The sequence below is a fragment of the Lissotriton vulgaris genome, chromosome 2_1 (assembly GCF_964263255.1).
Source record: "Lissotriton vulgaris chromosome 2_1, aLisVul1.2, whole genome shotgun sequence".
Taxonomy (NCBI): domain Eukaryota; kingdom Metazoa; phylum Chordata; class Amphibia; order Caudata; family Salamandridae; genus Lissotriton; species Lissotriton vulgaris.
Window position 1 is genome coordinate 58,786,905 of NC_141687.1, and position 21,737 is coordinate 58,808,641.

General features: G+C 47.6%; 1 protein-coding gene across 1 annotated transcript in view; it reads left to right on the top strand.

Annotated features, from left to right (window-relative positions):
• The window catches only part of ZNF142 (zinc finger protein 142), a 59,054-nt gene extending 37,739 nt beyond the window's left edge, over positions 1-21,315 (top strand). The window contains exons 7-9 of the mRNA XM_086954452.1: positions 1,571-4,874; positions 12,164-12,269; positions 20,256-21,315. Coding sequence (XP_086810578.1) covers positions 1,571-4,874; positions 12,164-12,269; positions 20,256-20,734 — 3,889 coding nt within the window. The 3' untranslated portion in view covers positions 20,735-21,315. The remainder of the gene's footprint in view (positions 1-1,570; positions 4,875-12,163; positions 12,270-20,255) is intronic.
• The last annotated feature ends 422 nt before the right edge of the window (positions 21,316-21,737 follow it).

Below are 21,737 nucleotides of genomic sequence, written 5' to 3' on the forward strand. Positions count from 1 at the left end.
GTTAGCAACCAACATATATGAGGTAGCAATCTGTGCATTACAAATGTTCAGAATATAGGTAGAAATATATACTGCAATAATAGGCAGAGATTCTTTCATAAATGAGGTAGCAATCAGAATCAGTGCATTACAGAAGTTTAAAATACAGGTATGGGGATAGTGCTTTCATATATAATGTGGCAATCTGCATTACAAATATTCAAAATATAGGTAGAATTATACTACTATAACAATAGGCAGACATTCATTCATGTATGAGGTAGCAATTCGAATCAGTGCATTACAGTCGTTTAACATGCAGGTAGAGGAATAGTACTGCACTAATCAGCAAACATCCATTCACAGGATGTAGTAAACACATAACTGGGCACAGTAGATAGTTGCGATTAGTCTAACAAGCTAGGTTCTTAGTGTCTGTTCAGCTACTGAAAGTGATGCCCGCCCGAGAGAGACTAGTCACAAATGGCCGCCACATAGCTGGGTTAGAGACAGTAGTCCTATGTTGGTTGCTATTGCTTAGCTAGCCAGGAAGAGCAGTTTCCCTTCCCCTTCGTGAGAGCAGTGGAGGTGGGGAAATTAGTCCTCTGTCTGTTGCTGTTACTATGAGCCAGGGGAAGGAATTTCACTTCCTCTCTAAACCAGCAGTGCTCCAGCTTGCTGGGTGGAATGCTTATCTCTGTGTGGGGGAGTTAATCTGCGGAGCCTCGTGGACAGAGGTACCGGTGAGGATTTATTATTACAGTTTTATGGCTCCAGCCATTTTGAACAAGGTGGTATTTTAAGTTTTGCAGGCGGGAAGGAGAAAATAAATAAATACCTTAAGTGGCCTCTCTGTGTCCCTTTTGAGTCTGCCAGCAGTATTTTTCCGGAGCATTGAGTTAAAACATAACGTGTCTCAGTCTCTTCCGAGTGCCTAAGTATGCAAGTAGTGTGTAATTAATCCCCCAAAGCTTAGATCATGGCTCCATGTCTGTTAACGTGCGTGCAGCGCAGGTAATTAGCCGGCATCCAGCAGAGCCGAAGGGGGGCAGGCTCCGGTCTTCTGTTGCATCTGCTGCTCTTCTTGTTGTTGTAAGTAGCCGGCATCCAGCAGAGCCGAGGGGGGCAGGCTCCGGTCTTCTGTTGCATCTGCTGCTCCTGTTGGTTGTTGGTCACAGTGCTGCCTTCAGGCGCTCCCCTGGGTGCGCCACATCCTCCGGTCACTTCTCTCCCCAGAGCCCGTGTCCTGTCTCCGGTGTTGCGGTGCGGGGGGAGGAGGGGGGGGGGCTGCCACGTCCCTTTTGCACGCCCGGTCGAAAAATAGTGTAAACACCAGCAAAAAGTGGGGGTAAACATAAGAAGCAGATCCTGCTCTCCTACACCTCATATTATTGCAACAGAAGCACTGTTGTGCACCAAAGGATCTGGTATTGTGGTGCATCACAGGTTTCTCTGGAAGGATATTTCTAAAGTAATTATCGCACTTGCAAACGTTTGTATAAAAATTTGTCGCAGAAGGAAGATTGCTTTAATTGTGGGCCGGTGGTTTTCATTTCAATTCTCATTCTTTTCTCTTTTTTTTTCTTCTTAGATATCGTTGCAATCAGTGTTCCTACCGCTGCCATCGAGCTGACCAGCTCAGCAGCCACAAGTTACGCCACCAAGGCAAGTCCCTGATCTGTGAAGTTTGCGGTTTTGCCTGCAAGCGCAAATATGAGCTGCAGAAGCATAAGCAGGCCAAGCATTCTCAGAACTACCAAATGCCAGTATACCATTGCCAGTACTGCAGCTACCAAAGTAAGTACAAGCAGGCCCTCCACAACCATGAAAACTGTAAGCACACCAAGCAGAAGGAGTTCCGCTGCGCCCTTTGCACATATCGGACGTTCAGTAACACCAGTCTTTTTTTGCATAAACGGAAGACTCATGGCTACGTTCCAGGTGACAAGGACTGGCTAGAAAACTATGCAAACAAGGAACAGGAGATAAACTCTGCTGATGTGTTAATAAACTATGACCTTAGTGCTGCCCTGAGATTAGAAGCCAACCTGACTACATCTGGAAGGAATGCATGTCAAAGAGGGAAATCGGCTCCCATAGAAGACCATAACAATGATTTTTCACAGATCCATGACGTAGCTGTGTCTGGCAGTGAACATTCACAGCTCAAACCCCAAGATTCCTTGGATGGTGGGCCCACAGACTATTTTTCAAAGATGTCCTCTGTGGAACCCCAGTCCCACCATCCTGATCGCACATTTGATAACATTGCGAGCTGCAACGTGCCGTTGGAGAGCATGGGCCCCCAGGATGACTCAGTCTCTGCTTCTAAGCAGTTATCTAAAGAGTCTACAGCAGTGGAGTTTGAGGACATGATGACGTTAAGCTGTGAAGAACCATCCACTAGATATCCAGACCTGGGCACAGGGCAAGCACTGGTAATGGAAGAAAATAGTAATGCTGTGGATAGCTTTCAAGATTCTGAGCTGTCAAACGGGCCACTTGCAGAAGAGTGCAGTGGATTAGAAAATGTGGTTGTCTCTAGTGCAGCAAGGATTGTGATCGATAATGCAGCAGATGCCATGAATAGTCTTTCTGAGAAGCAGCCACCAGCTCTTGAAAAATCTTTGTTAGATGCTGGCCTAGGAACAGATGGACAGATTAACATTGATATTCAGGAGTCCTGGGCCAGTGTGCTGAAGCCGGGAGAGCTTTTGACGATTGACCTGACTGTCTGCAGCTCTGCTGCTCCTGAGCAGAATCTTCCATTTACTGAAGATGATCCAACTTTTTTCTCAGAAGACGTGGAAGAAGAAAGTAGATCTGACTCTGCCCTTAAAGCCCTACGAAAGCAAGACAAAGACCAGGCTGAGTCCCTCATGCTGGAAGGTAGGGTGCAGATGCTTGTGCTTCAGTCTGAAGGCCAAGTGTTCAAATGCGAAAACTGCTCCTACATTACTAGGAAGGAACGGGCCCTGTCCCTGCACTCCAAAGCTGGCTGCCTGGGTAGAAAGTCCACTCTGCTGTGCAAGGAGTGTGGTGCCAGTTTTAAACAGCAGAGGGGCTTGAACACCCACATCATGAAAAGATGCCCAGTCATCCAAAAAAAGAACAAATCCAGGACCCCTTTTCATTTGGAACATGAAAGTTGCCCAACTACAAGGGAAAGTGTGCTGCAACTAGAGAGCGTGTCCAAAGAGTTGGCATGTACAATTGTATCCTCTCTGTCACAGAACCAAAGTGTGTTAGGAACGCAGCGCTCTGAAAATGGTGTTGAGGATCTCCAAGAATCGGCAGGCAAGGTCCTTGCTGACCTCTGTGTCCCTCAGGAAGTGGTTTGTGAGGATCTTTCATGTGATGCACTGCTTAGAGAAATGCCACCTGGCAGTAACTATGTCTCTGGAGCAGAATGTCCTAGTTCACCCCCGAGCACACACAAGTACACTTTCCAGCAAGGGAAATATCACTGCAGTGGATGTTCTTTCGTGTGTTCCAGAATCTCAACCATAATCTGCCATGTAGAGGAAGCGTGCAAACAGTTGCAACAGTTCAAGTGCCACATGTGCCCAGAGGTTTTTTGCTCAAAAATGACTTTGAAAGTTCATCAGATGGAGAAACATATGGTCCTGGAGTCTACCTCAGAAGGAGGTAGTGGCACTGGCTCTTCCAAAGAGGATGCGGACCAAGGGAATAGCGACCAGGAACAGGATGGTGATACAGATGTGAGTGAAACTGATCTGGTCAGTTACTTGCCAGGTGCCTCTGAACTGGGAAGGAAAGCCGGTTCCAGGAAAGGCAAGGGAGAGTGTCTATTCTGTCCTGAATGTCCTTTTACCTGTTACCAGGAGAGAGCCATGGAGACTCACAAGAAGAGAGGCTGTTTGAAGTCTGGTGAGTTCCAGTGTCCTTCCTGCTCCTTCAGCTGCAAGTCTTCCACCGCACTGCAGCATCACAAACAGCTGCATAAGAAGTTCTACAGCAAGAGGCCACAGCTGAGGTGCAGACACTGTGAGTTTACCTGCAAGCAGTCCAGATGCTTAAAACAGCACATCAGGATCCGCCATGAGGGCGTGAAGCCCCACAAATGCACCTACTGTAACTTCAGCACTACTCGGCGTTACCGCCTAGAGGCCCATGAGTCCCTACACACAGGGGTGGGGCGGATCGCATGTGACGTATGCAGCCAGACATTCGGTACGAACTCCAAACTGAGGATTCACAAGTTGCGGGTGCACGAGAAGAAGCCCACTCACTTTTGCTCCCTGTGCGACTACAGCGGCTACAACCAGAACGACATAAGCAGGCATATGAATAGCTGCCACAACGGGGAACTCCGCTTCAGCTGCTCCCAGTGCGAGGCTAGATTCAGCTCTGAGACGGCCTTGAAGCAGCATTGCTTGCGCAAGCATGAAGAGAAGATCTGCCTCAGCTGTGAACACTGCTTCTTTGTGTGCCACAGCGATACCACACTGAAATACCACATGCAGAAACAGCACCCCCACCTTCAGTGTGGCACCTGCAAGGAGGTGTTCGACAGCCGTGATGACCTGGAGGGCCACAAAAAAAGCCATTTCAGCCATCACTGTGAGCTCTGTGACTTTGCAGCCAAAGAACGGCCTCAACTTGTGCATCATTACATGGAGGCGCATGAGCCTAGTGAAGGTGTTGAGCGCAATCTCAGCTGTCCCTTTTGTGACTTTGCCTGCCACCACCAGCTGGTGCTCGACCACCACATGAAGGGACACGGGGGCACCCGAGCCTACAAGTGCTCAGATTGTCAGTATACCACCAAGAACAAGCAAAAGATCACGTGGCATATCCGCATCCACACCGGGGAGAAGCCGTACAAGTGCCACCTCTGCGTGTATGCCTGTGCTGATCCGTCCCGCTTGAAGGTGAGCTCTGGTTACCTCCGACTTGTTTATCGGAGACTCCACATTGGACAGGTTGGTGTACTTGTGTGGTATGAAAGGGAGTGCAGCATCTGGTGCAGTGCTCTGCTTAATGAAGCAAAGCTAGCTTTCCAGAAGCCTCAGACGCTGACCTTAACCAAAGGGAGTTCAGCTGACTAAAATGTGTCAGGATGTTGTGTATGACAATTCATCAGTAATGTGCAGCCTTGCATTTGCTTCCCATCCGTGATAGCAGACATGTCCACTGAGCAACTGTATCTTGACGCAGACCTTGCGCTGTTTATATTACCTGTGAAATAAAGGAGCTCCCAGTGGCTTAGCCCCTGCCATTTAAAGAAGGGCACACCTAACCCTGCATAACACCAATGGAGGCAGCCTACTAATTTTCTCCTGGTTCTGATAAAAGTCATATGAGTCTTTATGAGCAGTCTGGCAGTTATACTAGAATGTCATGCATGGAACAAAGAATACTACCACCCCTTTCTCAGTCTTTCGATGGGGATGGATAGTAGAACTGGTGACAGTCTTTCCTTTCTCAATTCATTAGGAAGTTTTTCTTGTAGGATGCAGACTTCTTAAAGGAATGATCTTGTAGCATGCAGAATTTCTTGAATGGTCGGGCAACTGACTGGAAAAAAACCTTTCTCCCATCTTGTTATAATGACCACAGCCCCTAGCATCGTGCCTTAAATATCTGAATGCTTTGTCCATACTGTGCCATAAACAGGCAGGCGAGAGTTCGAAATGTTGTAGATACATATAGAGAAATCCTAACTCTCTGCTGAAGGTTGTCCACCCTTGACAAAGGGAAACACCTCAGAACCCTTTACCATTGATTACTGGCTGGTTTGTTCCTATAGAGGTATCACTGATCCCAAAAAATCATCCTAATGAATTGGGAGAGGAAAGACTGTCACCAGATCTCCCATCTATCTTCATCGGAAAACCAAGGAAGCAGAACCAGGGAAATGAGAAGGGTACCTGCGTTGGTGTTAGGCAGGCTTCGGTATGCCATTCGTTCCATGGCTGGGGGTAAGCCACTGGGAGTTCCTTTATTAGACCAGTATCAATCATGGTTGTCACACATTGGGTTTGCAGAGCAGGGTTCTGCCACTATTCCTCATCTTGGCATACTTTTGTACCATGATACATTATGTTGCTCGAATTATCCCTGTGTAAGCTAAATCCTCACCACTGACATTGGCTGTGATCTGCAGGTCTCACGCTTGAACACAGGCATGGCCAAGGACTTTGATCCTTCCGAAGTTGGTAAGTTGAGTGCCATTAGCTTCTACAACAGCAACACTGGTTATTCACTCTTCTTAGAAATGTCATGAATGGAGTTCAAAGTGCTATAAAAAATACTGTATCAGAGTGCAGTTATGTCCAGGGGTTACTGGTCGTAGTTTACACAATACTGGCTAGAGCACTGTGGAGTGAGCCTGGCTAATTGCGTGTGTTTTGGATGTGAGAGTGCATACCATGTTACATTTAACACTAGATGAGAAGAGCAGCAAGCCATAGACTTAACCCCTGCAGAGATTAAATGTTTCTGTGCCAGGAGAGGTCACTGAGGGGCAATCAAAACTCCTGAGGCAAATGGGCAAAGTTGAAATGTAAACGGAGTGGCAAAGTACATTTTGTACCAAGGGATGGTAAGCCCTGGGGGCTGGGTGAACTTGGTGAGGCTCCAAGGATTAGTGTAAATCCGGAATACCTTGGCTCCACTGTGATGATTAGAGTTTATTGTTGTCACTTCCTGTAATTGTCTGAATTATGCTAATGCCTATATACTTCTGCAACATCGCTAACCACCAAGTGGTTGGCAGTGGCCAAAGGGTGGCATGGTGGTTCTGTTTATTGAGGTGTTTGATTTGTGATGCTCAAAATATGTCACCGGGACCTGTTTGCAGTGGAAATGAGCTTAGTAAGATACTGTAATCATTTTGATGAGACATCTAGGAAAGTATATATGTAAATCAAAGTCAGAGTTGTCAAAAGGGGTCCAAACCCTTTAAGAAAAACAGAGGGTGGTCCAGATGGAGTCGATCATACCTTAGAAGTCTCTTTAAGGCTCCCGAAGTCCCTGGAAGGGATCCTGCCAGTTCAAGAAGATGGTTTCTTTGAATTTTCCCACCATAATTCTTTCTTGTGTTTGAAAGAGCACCGGTGAATGTGGTGTTCAACAAATTTGCATTGCTTGATCTGTGGGCCAGCCCAGGTTCACTTCCAGTTGCTTTATTATTATCCACACTCTTGTTGATCTTTCTTTGACCCGCACTTTACATAGGAAGGGCTTGGAAAGTTGATGGTATTAAGACTTTCCTGACCAGTAGAGCTGAGATGTGGTTATGGTAAGTGAATTGGAATGGTTGTGTGGGAAAGAATGCCTCCTTCTTGAGGGGTTTAAATATGCCAAGCACTTGAATCTCATTTAGATAAGTCCATAACAAGAAGGCTAGTTCTGATAATAGAGCCATGCAGTGGATGCTTTACGTAAGTAGAGCATCCACAAAAATGAAGGACAAAGGAACACATTTGAAATTAGTTTTTAGAAGCTGGACCGATATAAAGGCTGTGGGAAATAAGAGCTGTTGAAGCTTAATGTAAATGTGGAAAGAAAAAGTGTGCTTTCATTAATTGGTCATGTAGGTCTTCCAAGTTAGACAGAAAAAGTCCAGGCTGTAGATAAATGGCAGTGGTGAATGACTGTGTTGAATCTTAAACGAAAAATGTCTTCAAGTCATGTTTGGAGCCAAAGCAATAAGAACCTTCATTCAGTAGAAAAGCAGACCTCCTACTATTCCCCGAAGAGATGAGTATGAGGTGTGATGATCTGTTCTTGAAAGGACTGTTCCATCATCCTCTAGTCTAGCGTGTTTAATATTGGAGAACCTGTACATGGGTAGCTTGCAACTGCTTCAATTTGAAGGGAACTTAGAAGAATTCATGTCTCTCTTGCCCATAGGTCCTTCCAATGTGAAAGAATACCATGGAAAAAGTGACCTGCTTACCATATCATGGCCAATCCTGGATCTACCCCTAAACCCCACATAAGCAACAAGACTATCTTTCATACACCTACCTGAACATTCACTCCTGGCTGTCAAATCAGGCCAGATTCTTCAGGTTTTTTTCAGTATCTTTTGAGTGGTCAGCTTTATACTTCCTGTCAAGTTACTTATACACAAGTCTCTGTCACTCTTCTCATAGCAACTCAAGTCTTGGCTCTTTTAATAAAGCAAAAATGTCTCCCCAGCAACTTTGGTATCACTGGTTAGAGATAGTTTGCTATGTAAACTGCACTTGCATGAATTATTTAGAAAAATCCCTTTGTAACTTAGTTTGGTTGGTTGCATACTAAGAGCTCCATTGTTGCTTCCTTCTTTCTCCACTGCTTTTTACTTTTTATTTGCTTTCCAAAAAAACATATAAAGAAAAAAAAACACTCCACTCAGAAGCCCCAAAATAAATGTCTTGTGGCATTACCATTAGGATGTGGGATGGAAAGTTTTCAAGTTGTGGGAGGAAGCACGAAATCTGGAGAAGATTCTACCAGCGGAATTTACTCCACCATAGGAACAGCATGATGGAGCCTGTTATTCTAAGTGTCCTAAAAGAGCACCATCTGCCTTTTGTACGATGTACTGTGCTGCTTGTATCAGTTTACATTTGGTGGATTTACATCCAGGACAGCACTCAGAATGAAGTGATTGAAAACAAATGCAGCTCCAGGTGCAGCTGCAGACGAGGAATCCCACAGGATGGTGCCTCTTTGCTACACTAGCCACACAGAAACCCACTAGATGGTGGATTGGTGCATTTTTTAGAAAGGGTCTCTCTTCCTGACTGCCTGTAAGGCTGTATTAAGAGGAGAGCTGCTGGATGGTTTGCTGCTCGGTCCAGTGTACATCACTTCCACACCAGATTTGTACGAACCTGTTCTTACTAACCGTGTCACTGATCAAGTGCAGTTAGTTCCATAATTTCTGTACTTTGTGGCGTCTACACCTTTTGTGTACCATAGCTGTACCAGGCTCAGAGAGGAAGTTCTTGGACATCTAAAAGCAGCACCCTTGTATCTATGCAGTTCTGAGGGGAGATTTGAAAGATTTGCAGATGTCAATGCAGGACCTTGAGTTCTCGGGTCCAGGAGGCTGTTACTCTTTCTCTGAAAAACGTGTCCGAGTGAGCTGCTAGGTTAGGCAATGGACCATTGGCAGAGACGTGCTCGCCTTTATAGAGTCCTAAATAGGAACACCAAATAACATCGCTCTGGAATCCAGCAGGGTCTACAGGCAATAGGGGAGCAGGACAGGTTCCTGTAGGATGCCCAAATGATGTACAGGCTATATACCATGGGGTTAAACATGAGCCGGATCAGAATAAAGGTGTTCTAATGCTATGTTGTCCTTTATAAGACTGCAGAAAAACCTTTTCTTCAAATGTGTTTATTACCTTTCCACGTTTCCATTAGTTTACCCATGTTCTGTAAGAAATTATAGCAGCGAGACTACGATCTAATACAGCTGTGTAAGTGATGTATGTTATGAAATATAAAACCTATTAGTAAGCTTTTACCTTCCACTTCAAATTGCCACGAAACACGCAAGAGATCCTAGCCTGACTAGCATCTGACTCTAAAGAGTGCTGGAACCAGGGCCGGTCCTAGGCATGGGCAGTATGGGCAGCTGCCCAGGGCCTTGCGCTCCTGGGGGCCCCGCCGCCGTGCCCGCAGTAGATCGCAGAACAGGGGGCCCACCGCCGGCCGGCCCATCATGAAATTAGGTAAAAAAAAGCGCGGCGCGCACCCGCGGCAATAATTTACAGTAAGGCAGTCCGTCAGTCACCGTGCACGCACCTCACCACCTAGCTTAGTGACCACCTAGCCTGGTGGTGCCTTAGTGGTGGTGGTGCCGTGCGCAGTGCGCGGGCGCCAGGCTAGGCCGTTAATGATGTGGGTCCCAGGGCCGTCAATCTGATAGCGCGCGAAAATGCTATCAATGACGGCCCTTGACATCATTTTGGCCAGCCCACGCTCTGCAGTTAACAGCACTGTGACGCAGCATGCACCCGTCCGCGCGCTCCCTGGCCAGGAGGAGGGTGGAGTCGGGAGTCGGTTCGGGACGCGGGCCCGTTCGTTGTTGTTTAGCATAAGTTGGTTAACTTCTTAAGGTAAGAAGTGAGACCTGCTATATTATATATACATGATGATGATTGCATACAGAGAGACTCCTGATCCATCGCTTGTCGTCATTCATAAGTTTCCAGTGGCGGTTCATGGTGACATTTGCAAGTGGTGGGGCGTAAAATGATTGTGATACTTCACCGTAGCGAGCGAGCGATACTGGGGCCTTCATATATTCTCAATGAATCTGCCTCTGCCGCATATTGCACATTTTTGAGTTTGCAGCGGGCGACCGACAACATTACTTGGAATTCTGCAATTGAACTGGTACTCATGTAAAGCTTTATAAAATTGCAACCAAAAAAAACCCTGCTTTAGGGGATAGTCTCAGGCTAACAGCCGAATCTTCCAAATTCATGGGAAACTTAAGTTCACCACAAAGCCTCATTGCTTGTAGCTTTTGGTGCGTGAGGAAAAAGATGAGCGTGTGCAACATGGTGCTTGAGTATGTTGGTGATTTGCCATACATTCTCACCGATTAATTTGTTGTGAACATATATATTTCCATGGCAAATCACTGCAGAAACCCAATAACATAGTAACCTAGTGAGCCTAGGAGCTTTAGTTTGGGGGTTTTGGTGTGAGATGGGTTTCTCCAGTATGATGTGGTACATTATGAATAGGGCTCCCAGTTTTATGGTATTTATTTTTTTGCCATTTCTGTCTGTATTTATCCACATTTATTTGTTGCCAATTTTATCTGTATTTATCCATATTTATTTCTGGTTTTGTGGGGAAAATGAAGCTGAAATTACTATATTTCCACAAATAACTAAGATCAAAAGTCCTGCACTCTATCCACCAGGTTTATTCTCCTCCTGTAAAAAACTGAGAATTCTATTTCAACTGTATATGAGATCTTAGAAAAGATGTAAGGTGTCCAATCTCTGTAAAGTGCTATAATGCAGCGAGGCTAGAATGTTGTCCTGCATGGACATTAAAAGCATACCAGCATTCTGAGTTGGTGTCTTCAATATCTGAGCTGTGAAATTGGGCTGTACGTATGGCTTGATTCTCTTTTTATCTTGGACGAATGACTTTTAATTGGGACGTCTCTCTACCTGGAAAAAACAGAAATTCTAATTCTATATTTTATCTTCGAGTTAGATGAAACGTTTCTCAGAATATGCCAATATCTATATTTTGAAGCAGATTGGTTTTAATATGGGTGTGTTTTGATATGAACAAGTCACCAGGTGGAAAGTTAAGCAAAACCCCATGGCCCACTGAGCCGTGACCACTACTGTCCTCAGTGGAGTGAAGCCCCATGGAGACATAACCGGCCGAATGGTATACAAACACTCTTTCACGTCTTGTTGTCTCAAGGAAAGCTTGGGTACTTCCGAAAGCCTTTGAAGTACTGAAAAAAACCTATTAAACTTACAGCCCAGCAGAATTGGAGGTTGCAACAGGTATGCTGTGGCCTACTGTAGCTGCTGAGTGGTGGTTGATATATCAGCAGTCTGGGTGTATTTTTGTTCTTTGCCTTTCTTTGCCGGTTAGAGTTGAATAAAGGTGACAAATGCAACATTATAGCGTCCATGTCCTGTTGAAAAATTGGATTTGTATTTCTGTGAGCTCAGTGGATTCATTTGAAAACATAGTGTTCTCGCTTAGGTTTAATAAATTCAATACAAAAAATGTTTTGCATGCCATTGCAGCAGAACCAAAATGTAATGGAGGCAGAAAGTTGATTAAGCGATCGTGATTTGTCTATATCCTATTAATAGATTGTATATGAAGTGGAAATGGCTATCATGTCTGCATTCTGCTGAGGACACCTTATGTTCTGTTTCTCTTCTAGCCCAATGTATGTGGGACGATCTCTCCCCGCTCTGCCAAATGTAAATATGGCAGCCCTCATCCGAAACTAGCAATTCAGTGTACTACAGCTCAGATCCCACGAAGATTCTGGCTTTATGGGGGCGTGGGGTTTAAAGTAATAAACTTGGGAAGAACATTGCATGCCTGTGCTGTCGTATGCCTGGATATACGCTTGCATGCTGCTGGGTGACCTGATGCCCACGCTTAACTGTTGCTCCCAGTTACTGACTCTGCATGTCTCTCGCGTTCTTCCCTCTAGTACCACATGCGGATCCACAAGGATGAGCGGAAATACCTCTGCCCTGACTGCGGTTACAAGTGCAAGTGGGTGAACCAGCTGAAGTACCACATGACCAAGCACACAGGTCAGTCTCCAGACATCATGAAGGGCAAGCAGCTTCTGTGGTTGGGGACCCCCAGCACCAAGCTGTTAATATGACCTCTCTAGTAACTGGGATAATGAAACCTGCATTTCGCTAAAACTATACATTGGAGTGATGCTTCTAGTGTAGAATGTTAGTAACGGCCTATTTCTTTAATAAATGCTTCTCCGCAGTTGAAAATAGAACCATATTTAGTAACTGCAAAGAAATGGGGACCTGAAAGAAAGACTTACCAAGACGAACGATGTTAGCACTGAAAGAGGTAATGCATTGACTAGGAGGCCATCAAATGGGAATTCCTCTTCTTTTCTGCTTTCCTCGTCTATCATAATCTAAGGATGTTTTTTAAAACATTTTTTTCTCTATATGGCTTGATTTCTGGGATAATACTTTTTGGACAAGTAGGCAGATCTGCAGCTTTTGTTCTGGGCCACACCTATTTAGAAACCACTTGGAGGTCGCTCTGTTTTGATTTTGGAAAGCTTTAGAATTTGTAGGGTGAGCATCTGCTAAGCTCTTGACATAATATGTACTACTAAGCTGGTAGCTCACCGAGTTGACTCTTAGCAGAGATATTTGTATAACCTGTACGTCTCTGGTTCGAATTTCAGCTGAGCAGGCTCCTCATTTCTTCTGAAGCAGTTAATATAATGTGTGCCAGTAAATTGTGTCCTGCTGCCATCACTCTGGATTTGAGCCCTGTGTTAAAATGAGTAATTGTCATCACAGAAACATGGTTCCTCTCCACATTTTCACACATCCTAGACGTCCTTCTTTCCACAGTCTACAGCATCCAGTGTGTGGACCCTGCACATACGAGGGGAGGAGACCTCTCTGTCATACATAATTCGTCCTGGTCCTGCACTGTAGGCAGCCAACACTCCACTCCATAGAGCTGCTGACGTGCCATTTCCCTCTCTTTGCACTTTCAATAAGGCGGACGGGATGTCTGTCATGTTTCTGATGGAGTAACCATCCACCAAAATGTAAATCTGGTCCTTGGGGGGCGCTAGAGGGCGCACGAGCTGAATGGCCGCACTCTAGTGTGGCTCCGGCTGCCTGGCATTCTTATCCTTCCTTTTATCCTTTAAAACTGCGCCCACCCGCCCGAAAACGGTCTGGGGGATTGAGATATATCTACTGCACACTCTGTCTGAGTTTGGAGATCCTGCGACCTTCGGGGACGGAGCTAGATTGAGATCAGTCTGGAGCGGGAGAGACCGAGAGCTACGACCTCGCTGTAGGCGGCGTGGTGCCGCACGCAACGCCCAGGACTGACACGTGGCGTATAGGCCGCGCTACGCCTCGCGCACCTCCGCCAAGCGGGCCTGGCCCTTCGAACTAGCAGTGGGACCCTGCCTCGGCAGCTTGCTTTCTGCACTGAAGATATTCTGTTGTACAACTGCATGGAACCGACCTATATTGGACAGTAGGCGTCGGATCGGACCCACCGCCGTGGTTGCCCACGCGTGCGCTTCCTCATAGAGCGGCTTGGCACAGAGGTGCGCTTGTTGCTTGCCTGGTATGGGGAAGCCAGATACCCGGCAGCCCAAGCTGCAATTTGAACCGGCGACGCAAAAAAAGGGGACGAAGCAGACGGGGGACAGTGCGCCGCCGAGGAGCCCGGCGGCAGAGGTAACCCCCCTGGTCCCGGAGATAGCAACTATGCTTCAGGAGATGCGGCAAGGTTTCGCCACGGTGGTGGACAAGGTGGACCGGCTCTCCGCCCGGATGGACGGCATCGTCCAACGAATAGATGTACACGACGAACGGCTAACAGAGGCCGAACGCCGCATATCCGAAACGGAGGATGCCACAACGTCGCAGGCCACGCGACTATCCCGCATGGACAACATTTTGCGGGTGATCGCCGCCAAGAACGAAGAATTGGAGGCGATGGGCAGGCGGAACAACGTCCGGATTACGGGAATTCCGGAATCCACAAACACGGGACGTATGGAGTTATATGTAGAACGTTTGCTCATGGCCACGGTGGGAGAGGAGGCTCTCTCCAAACAGTTTATAGTGGAGCGGGCCCATCGTTCCCTTGGACCTCAACCTCAACCAGGCACTCCACCGAGGCCGATCATAGCACGCCTGCTGAACTACCGTGATCGGGATGCGGCATTGAAAGCAGCGAGGGCGAATCAAAACCTAAATTATGAGGGAGTGTCCTTCTCCATTTATCCGGACTTTACTCCGCTTGTTCAGGAACAGCGAAGGAAGTTTCTAGCCGTGAAACGAAAACTGAGAGGACTGAACATTGACTATGCATTGCTTTATCCTGCCAAGCTCCGCGTGACCCACCAGGGCACGCAACACTTTTTCTTGAACCCGCAACAGGTCGAGGAGTACATCAAGACCCTGCCGAAAAGGGACAAAAGAGCTGCACAGGCGGATGGCGGACACGATTCTGGTGCGGAATGAACTGGGTTTCGTCGCTTTCGTTATTGATGACTCGTTGATATATGTTTTTGTTCTTTGGATTACTGCTCCTGATATGGCCCCCAGGAGAGTAGGGCTGGGTGGTGCTGCAGGCCCTGTAGCATGCCAGGCCCCCACCCCCCCATGCTGACTCACTCGCCCGGACAAGGACGGTAAGAATGGCGGCAACTGCGGTGAGGAGAGGCGGGGGTGGACAACGGTGCACCTCTAGAACCCCGAATGGGTGTACCCCACTGGACTTGCTCAATGCACTTTTACTGTTGGGCTGTTGCGGGTTTGATCGGGGAGGGGGGTGGGCACAGGGTACTGGCAAGTTGGGGGCGCTTCAGTGGGTGGGGGAGGGGGGAAGTTCTTTAGAATGGCAACGGTTACGATTTCTAGTGTTGGATGCCTGGGTTTGCACTGGGTTTAAGTTTTCGTCTTGTAGTCGAGCGTGTGCACCTTTACCTCATCGACCTTCCACCCGTCCTGGGGTGGGCTGGTCTACTGTCTTTGCTATGGGGGGGGGGGTTCAGGGACTGCTATTTGTGGTGGCCGGGGTTACTGTGGGCCGCTGGTAATTCTAACTGTGAGGACTGTTGGTGCAGTCGGATTGTTCTGTTATATGGAAAGATGTTGGGATGGGGGACACTTGTCTGAATGTTCTTACTTGGAATGTGCGGGGCTTAGGGGATCATCGGAAGAGACGCCACGTTCTGGGGTATTTAGACAGACATAATGTTCACATAGCGTTTCTGCAGGAGACGCACTTTGCACCCCACAAGTTGCCAGCCTTTGGTAGTAGATGGGCCTCGAGTACTGTGTTCTCCTCGTATTCCTCCTATGCCCGTGGTACTGCAATCCTGGTTAAAAAGTCAACGCCCTTCCACATGGCTGGCATGAAATCAGATGTACAAGGGAGATATTGCCTGCTATGGGGCAGATTGGGCCGTGTGACGGTCACCCTTGCGTGTTGTTATGGCCCCAATGTGGACGACCCGCAGTACTTTGAGACACTCTGGGCTGCTATACTGGAGGCGGGGTCACAACACATAATATGGGGGGGGGACTTCAATGTCACTGTGAACCCGACCCTGGACCGCTCACACCCGGCCCCACACCACTACACAAAATGGCGGGAGGTGCTGCGCGCCATCTTGGAGGAGAATCACCTAGTGGATGCTTGGCGAGCACACTGCGGGCCGAGGGGGGAGGGAACGCATTTCACGGCGCAGGCTAGGTCCTGGGCCAGGCTTGATTATTTTTTTCTGACCACGCACATGTATGCCACTGTCACATATGCACGACACCTCCCCCGGACTTATTCGGACCATGCCCCGGTTCTGGTCGCCATGCGCGGAGCTGAGCTAGGCCCTCCTGTTACCGCGTGGCGCATGCAGGCCGCAATGCTGTTAGATGAGGAATTTAGAGAGACGCTGCGCGAGGAATGCTTAGATTTTTTTGAGAGAAATAAGGGGTCTGTGGATGCAGTGGAGACAGTCTGGGATGCCTTCAAAGTCACACTAAGGGGTTTCTGCATTGCGAAGGGCTCGGGGGTGCTTAAAGCTATCCTGAACCGTTTGAAGGCGCTAGAAGTAAAACTGAGCCGGGCGGAAGAGACCCTCCGAGCGCGCCCCACTAGCGACACTCTGGCAGAGATTCGAGATTTGGTTACTGAATATTCCGAGGAAGCTGCACGTGAGGCGAAATTTAGACATAAATACTGGGTGGCGCGGAAATATGGAGAAGGAGATAGGCCTGGGAAGGTGTTGGCGGCTACGGTCCGGCTTGCAAGGGCGCCTACTACTATACTAGAGCTAGAAACAGCCGAGGGGCTGCTGCTCCGCGACTCCACGCAAATCCTTAACGAGTTCGTGGGCCATTACAGTAAGCTGTACACCTCTAAGGGACTGGGGGGCCCACCTTTGGACGACTACCTTGCGGATGTCGCGCTTGGTTGGCTGAGTGACGCTCAACGGGCGTTTTTGAGTGCCCCATTTGAGCTGGACGAGGTAAAAGAGGCGATTATGAGTATGCAATCAGGCAAGGCCACAGGCCTAGATGGCATCCCTATTGAATTCTACAAGACGTACATTGAATTCATGGCCCCGGTACTGCGGGAGGTCTATGAGGACGCTCTGGAGGTGGGGCATCTCCCCGCATCAATGAGAACTGCGCTTATCATCTCTTTACTCAAGCCCGGGAAATCTGCATCGCACTGCGACTCATATAGACCCCTCTCTTTATTGACGTGTGATGTGAAAATTCTCGCAAAGCTCATTGCCACCCGAATTAGCTTACTGCTGCCTAACCTGATCCTCCCGGATCAGGCGGGCTTTGTTCCAGGGAGGGCTACATCCCACAATCTACGCACCTTTTTTTCTGTGTACGACTCTGTGCATGAGGACCTGCCCATGGCGGCCGTCTTTTTGGATGCCACCAAGGCATTTGATTCCCTGGAGTGGGATTACGTCTTTGGGGTACTAAACCGCATGGGATTCCCGGCCATCTTCGTTTCCTGGATAAAACTGCTCTACACACGGCCCACGGCCAAAGTCCTTATTAATGGGCAGCTTTCCACTGACTTTGAGATCTCTAGGGGTACGAGGCAGGGGTGCCCTCTGTCCCCCCTGCTCTTTGCAATCGCCACGGAACCCCTTGCTGCCAAACTGCGGCAACATTATAAGGATAGCGCGCTGCGTTGCTTCCAGCGGCAAATACTCATATCCATGTACGCGGACGATATCACGCTGTATGTCCGGCACCCTCGGGACAACCTACACCCCATACTTAGGGAATTCATTAGATTCGGGACTCTCTCGGGAGTGCAGATAAATTGGACCAAATCGTGCATATTCCCCCTCACGGCGGCCACACAGGCCTTCCCATTGGAATACCCGCTCACTTGGACTGAGGGTGATTTTAAGTACCTTGGGGTTCACATTGAGAGGGACCGGGAAGCGCTTATGAGAGCGAACTATGGCACTGCCGTTGGTAGAATTGAAGACCAGGTCACGAGGTGGGTGTCACTTCCCCTGTCAATGGCGGGCAGGGCTTCTTTGATTAAAATGGTTGTACTTCCGCAGCTGCTTTACCTGTTTCTCAACATACCCTTCCATCCTGGTACATACTTCTTTAAGAAACTGAGGTCTGAAATGCTCAAATTGGTGTGGGGTGGAAAGCAAGCTAGGCTCCAATGGGAGATTCTGACACGGCCCTATGTGCGGGGAGGGTTCGGTGTACCTGATTTTGAGCTGTACTTCAGGGCAGCCCAGGCGCACTATGCTTACTTCTGGGTAAGACAGCCGAGATACATGCCACAACTGGCTGCGGAACACTGGCTGGCGCACCCCACGCCTATCGAGGGAGCTCTGTATGCCGTTGTTGAGGGGAGGGATAAGACCCCGAACACTTTATCTAGCACTATAACGGCCTGGTTACACATTTGTGCCTCCCTGGGGCTGCAGTTCCTCTACGCTCCATGTATGCCCCTGGCTTATCACCCACAATTGCAGCTGCTGCAGGAAACTGGCTTCCAGCGTTTACTGTCTAAAATCCATGTCCGAACGTGGGGGGATCTATATCATGATGGCGAGTTCCGCACGAGGGATCATTTGTTTGGCACCATACACCCTACCTCACTAGAGGTGTTTTACTACATGCGCCTGCGACATGGGCTACAGGCCCTTACACCTGACTTTCCGCGCGAGCCACCGATCCTCATACCCCTGCAACACATGATGCAACTTGCGCATCCATATAAGCTAGTGTCCACGTTGTACAGATCAGTTAGAACACACACTGACTTCACCACACTTCCTGCCAAAGCGAAGTGGGATCAAGAGCTGCCTGCCCCACTCACCGATCAACAATGGGAATTTAGCTTACTACAGACAGAACGTATCTCATCCAGCAGCAGGTATAGAATTATTCACTATAAATTTGTGCACCGATTGTATTATACCCCGGCTCGATTACACAGGTTTGGGCTGCGAGACACTGATAATTGCGATCGGTGTGGAGCCCCTGGAGCTGACTTTCTACATCTTGCCTGGGAATGTGCCACTGTACGTCAGTATTGGGATCTAGTATTTCAGGCCCTCTCTACAATGATCAATGCTACGGTGCCGCCAACTCCTGAGGTGGCACTATTGGGTTGGGTCGTACCCCTGCAGGCGGCTCACCGCAAGTATGTCGCGTTGGCCTTGTTGCTAGCCAAGCGGAGGGTGGCCTGTAGATGGGGCAGAGGCAGGGCGCCCAAATTTAAGGAATGGATACGGGACCTGGTGTATTGTCAGGAACAACTGCACACGTATGCGGAGTTGCTGCCGCTATCATCCAGGCCGACTGATATCTGGGCCCCGCTGCAATGCTACCTGATAACGGAAGCACCGAGTGACGATGAATTGTGATCTGTAACGTTGTTCTAGGTGTGCTGAAGAAGGGGTGCTGAACTGCTTTGGACCTACCTGCACCTTTGTATGCCTTGTGACTGCACTATGCACTTTACCCCCCTTGCCATGTCTCTGAACTGTCCTTGTTGCTTCACTCACCTGTATGCCTTGCCCACCCATGTTCCACCTGGTTGCTGCGGGATGCTGTTCCCCCTCCCCCCCCCCCCCCCTCCGAAATCTGCTTGTTTGTGGTGCGCACGCTCATGACGATGTTGTTTTGTTTGTTTTCATTGTTCTCTTTTTTAACCAAAAAACGACAAAAGTAAGACGCATTTATATGCTTCCTGTACCTGTGCTGTTACTGATGCCAATTTTTTATGTATACAGCTCCGCAACACAATATTGACTTTTTGCTGATGCTTATTTGTGATTACTGAAATGTGCTATAGCAGCCGGCCTCCGGGTTGTGGCAGTATGCTGTGTATACTTAACGGTACTAAATAAACGTCTTGCACCAAAAAAAAAAAAAAAAAATCTGGTCCTTGCGTCTTAGGCAGGGGATCTACAGGTGCTAAGAGTAATTAATCTTCAAGGTATAGCTACAGATAAAGGGCGAAGATCTTTCCTTTTGCCTCATAAGTCACTCTGTTTTAGTGAAACACATTACAATAATAAGTAAATGCAACCATACATTTTCAAGGGCAACGTGTTTGTTGAGACTTTGATGTTTCCTGTTTCCTTTCCTCTATCACCTGGATTCATAGAACTCTAGCATTTGTATTGCCTGAGAGTTCTTTTTTTATGTCCCTAACAATATATTGGAATGAATGCAATATCTGGCATACCAAATATTTCAGTACATAGTGGCTCCTCTTAATTTTTTTTATTTGTTTTAGGACTATTAAGATTACCACTTTGAGTGTTGTTTATCATGGAGCATCTGAAATGAGATACTAGAAATTTGCAGATAAGTTATTTTGTTTTGATATCTCATGAAATTGCGTTCAGTTACAGCCAATACGGCTAGTTTAAGTATGTATTAAAGAAGCAGAAGCATTTGTCTGAAAGTTGTCTGCATTTATAGTATTATTCATTTTGTGATTGAACACCTATGACCTTGTATGTCAACAATTTGCCTAATTTCTTCCAGGCTATAAACCATACCAGTGTGATGAGTGCGAGTACTGTACCAATCGGGCAGATGCTCTTCGGATCCACAAGGAGACCCGGCACCGGGACACACGCGCCTTCATCTGTGAGCAGTGCGGCAAGGCCTTCAAGACTCGCTTCCTGCTGAAGACGCACATGAAAAAACACAGCGAGGACAAGCCCTATGTCTGCAACGTCTGCCTACGAGGCTTCCGTTGGGCCGCTGGCCTGCGCCACCACTACCTCACTCACACAAAAGAACACCCCTTCTTCTGTCGCTACTGCCCCTACAAGGCAAAGCAGAAGTTCCAGGTCATCAAGCATATCCGGCGCCACCACCCTGAGAAAGCTGCTGTTGATCCTCAGGAAGGTGTTGGCAAGGATCCCAGTGCACCTACTGTCCACCTGCATGAAGTCCAGCTGGAGAGTACAGAGAGCACTGCTCCCTCCTTGCATGCCCCAGCAGAAGCATTGGCATGAGGCCCAGGCGCAAAGAATCTGCCCCCAAACTCTTATGCCCTTTTTCTACTCTACGGAAAATTGATTTGAGGCACCAGTGACAACGCCCTCGACTAACATCCCACAAAATTATTATAAAGTAGAGTTCTGGCACTGGTTGCTTTATATATACTGAACGCAGGCCTTGCGTGGCTTGTAAATCTTTTGCTTCCTTTACAAGGAAGATTAAAGGGATCTGCAGCAGGACAGAGTGTTCTCTAAAACTAAACCGAACTGTACAGATTCAACCAGACATTACCTCTGCCTTCCAAGAACTCTGTATTTTTGGGGGAGGCTAGCAATTTTTCTTCAAATCTAAAGCACTTTTAATGTGAAATTCCCCACCCTAATGAATGTATGTGCCACACTGAGCGTCCAAGACGTTTCTTTCGGACACTATCCGGGTATGTCCATCCAAGTGTTGGGTGTAGTCTCAACAGGTAAGTAGAGCCTTTGGAAGGAGAAAGGCAGTTTACATTTTGGCACAATCTAAAGAATAGAAGCACTGCACCTTTCCTTAAACTCGTGCATTAAGGAAATAGAATAAATTGGAAATATTGGAATAGTGTGATTTAATAAGAGTGATTTGAAATAACTGTTATCCCTACCAGGGTCCGTATTCTTTGACTGGCAACATTCTGCATGCCACAGTGGCCTCCAGTACTGGAGCATATGCTTTCGTACAAGTTGGCTTAAGCCTTAAGGTAATAGTGACAGGAGCAGCGGGCAATTCTCATACTTCTATTGTTTGGTGCACGCCAGGTACCACCAATGAGCTTTTAAGTGGTGATGAAGTAATGCCATTGTGCAATGAACTGTTGAGCTCCGGCTGCATGGAATAAGGGGAGAGCAGAAAAGTAACCTGAAATGAATGTTTTTTAATTGGGAATCTGACACAAAAGCTTTGGCCTCTTTCAGACAAAAAGCTGTATATTTCCAGTTTCAAAATCTTAAAATCTCTGAATGTGTTGAATGTTACTCGAAT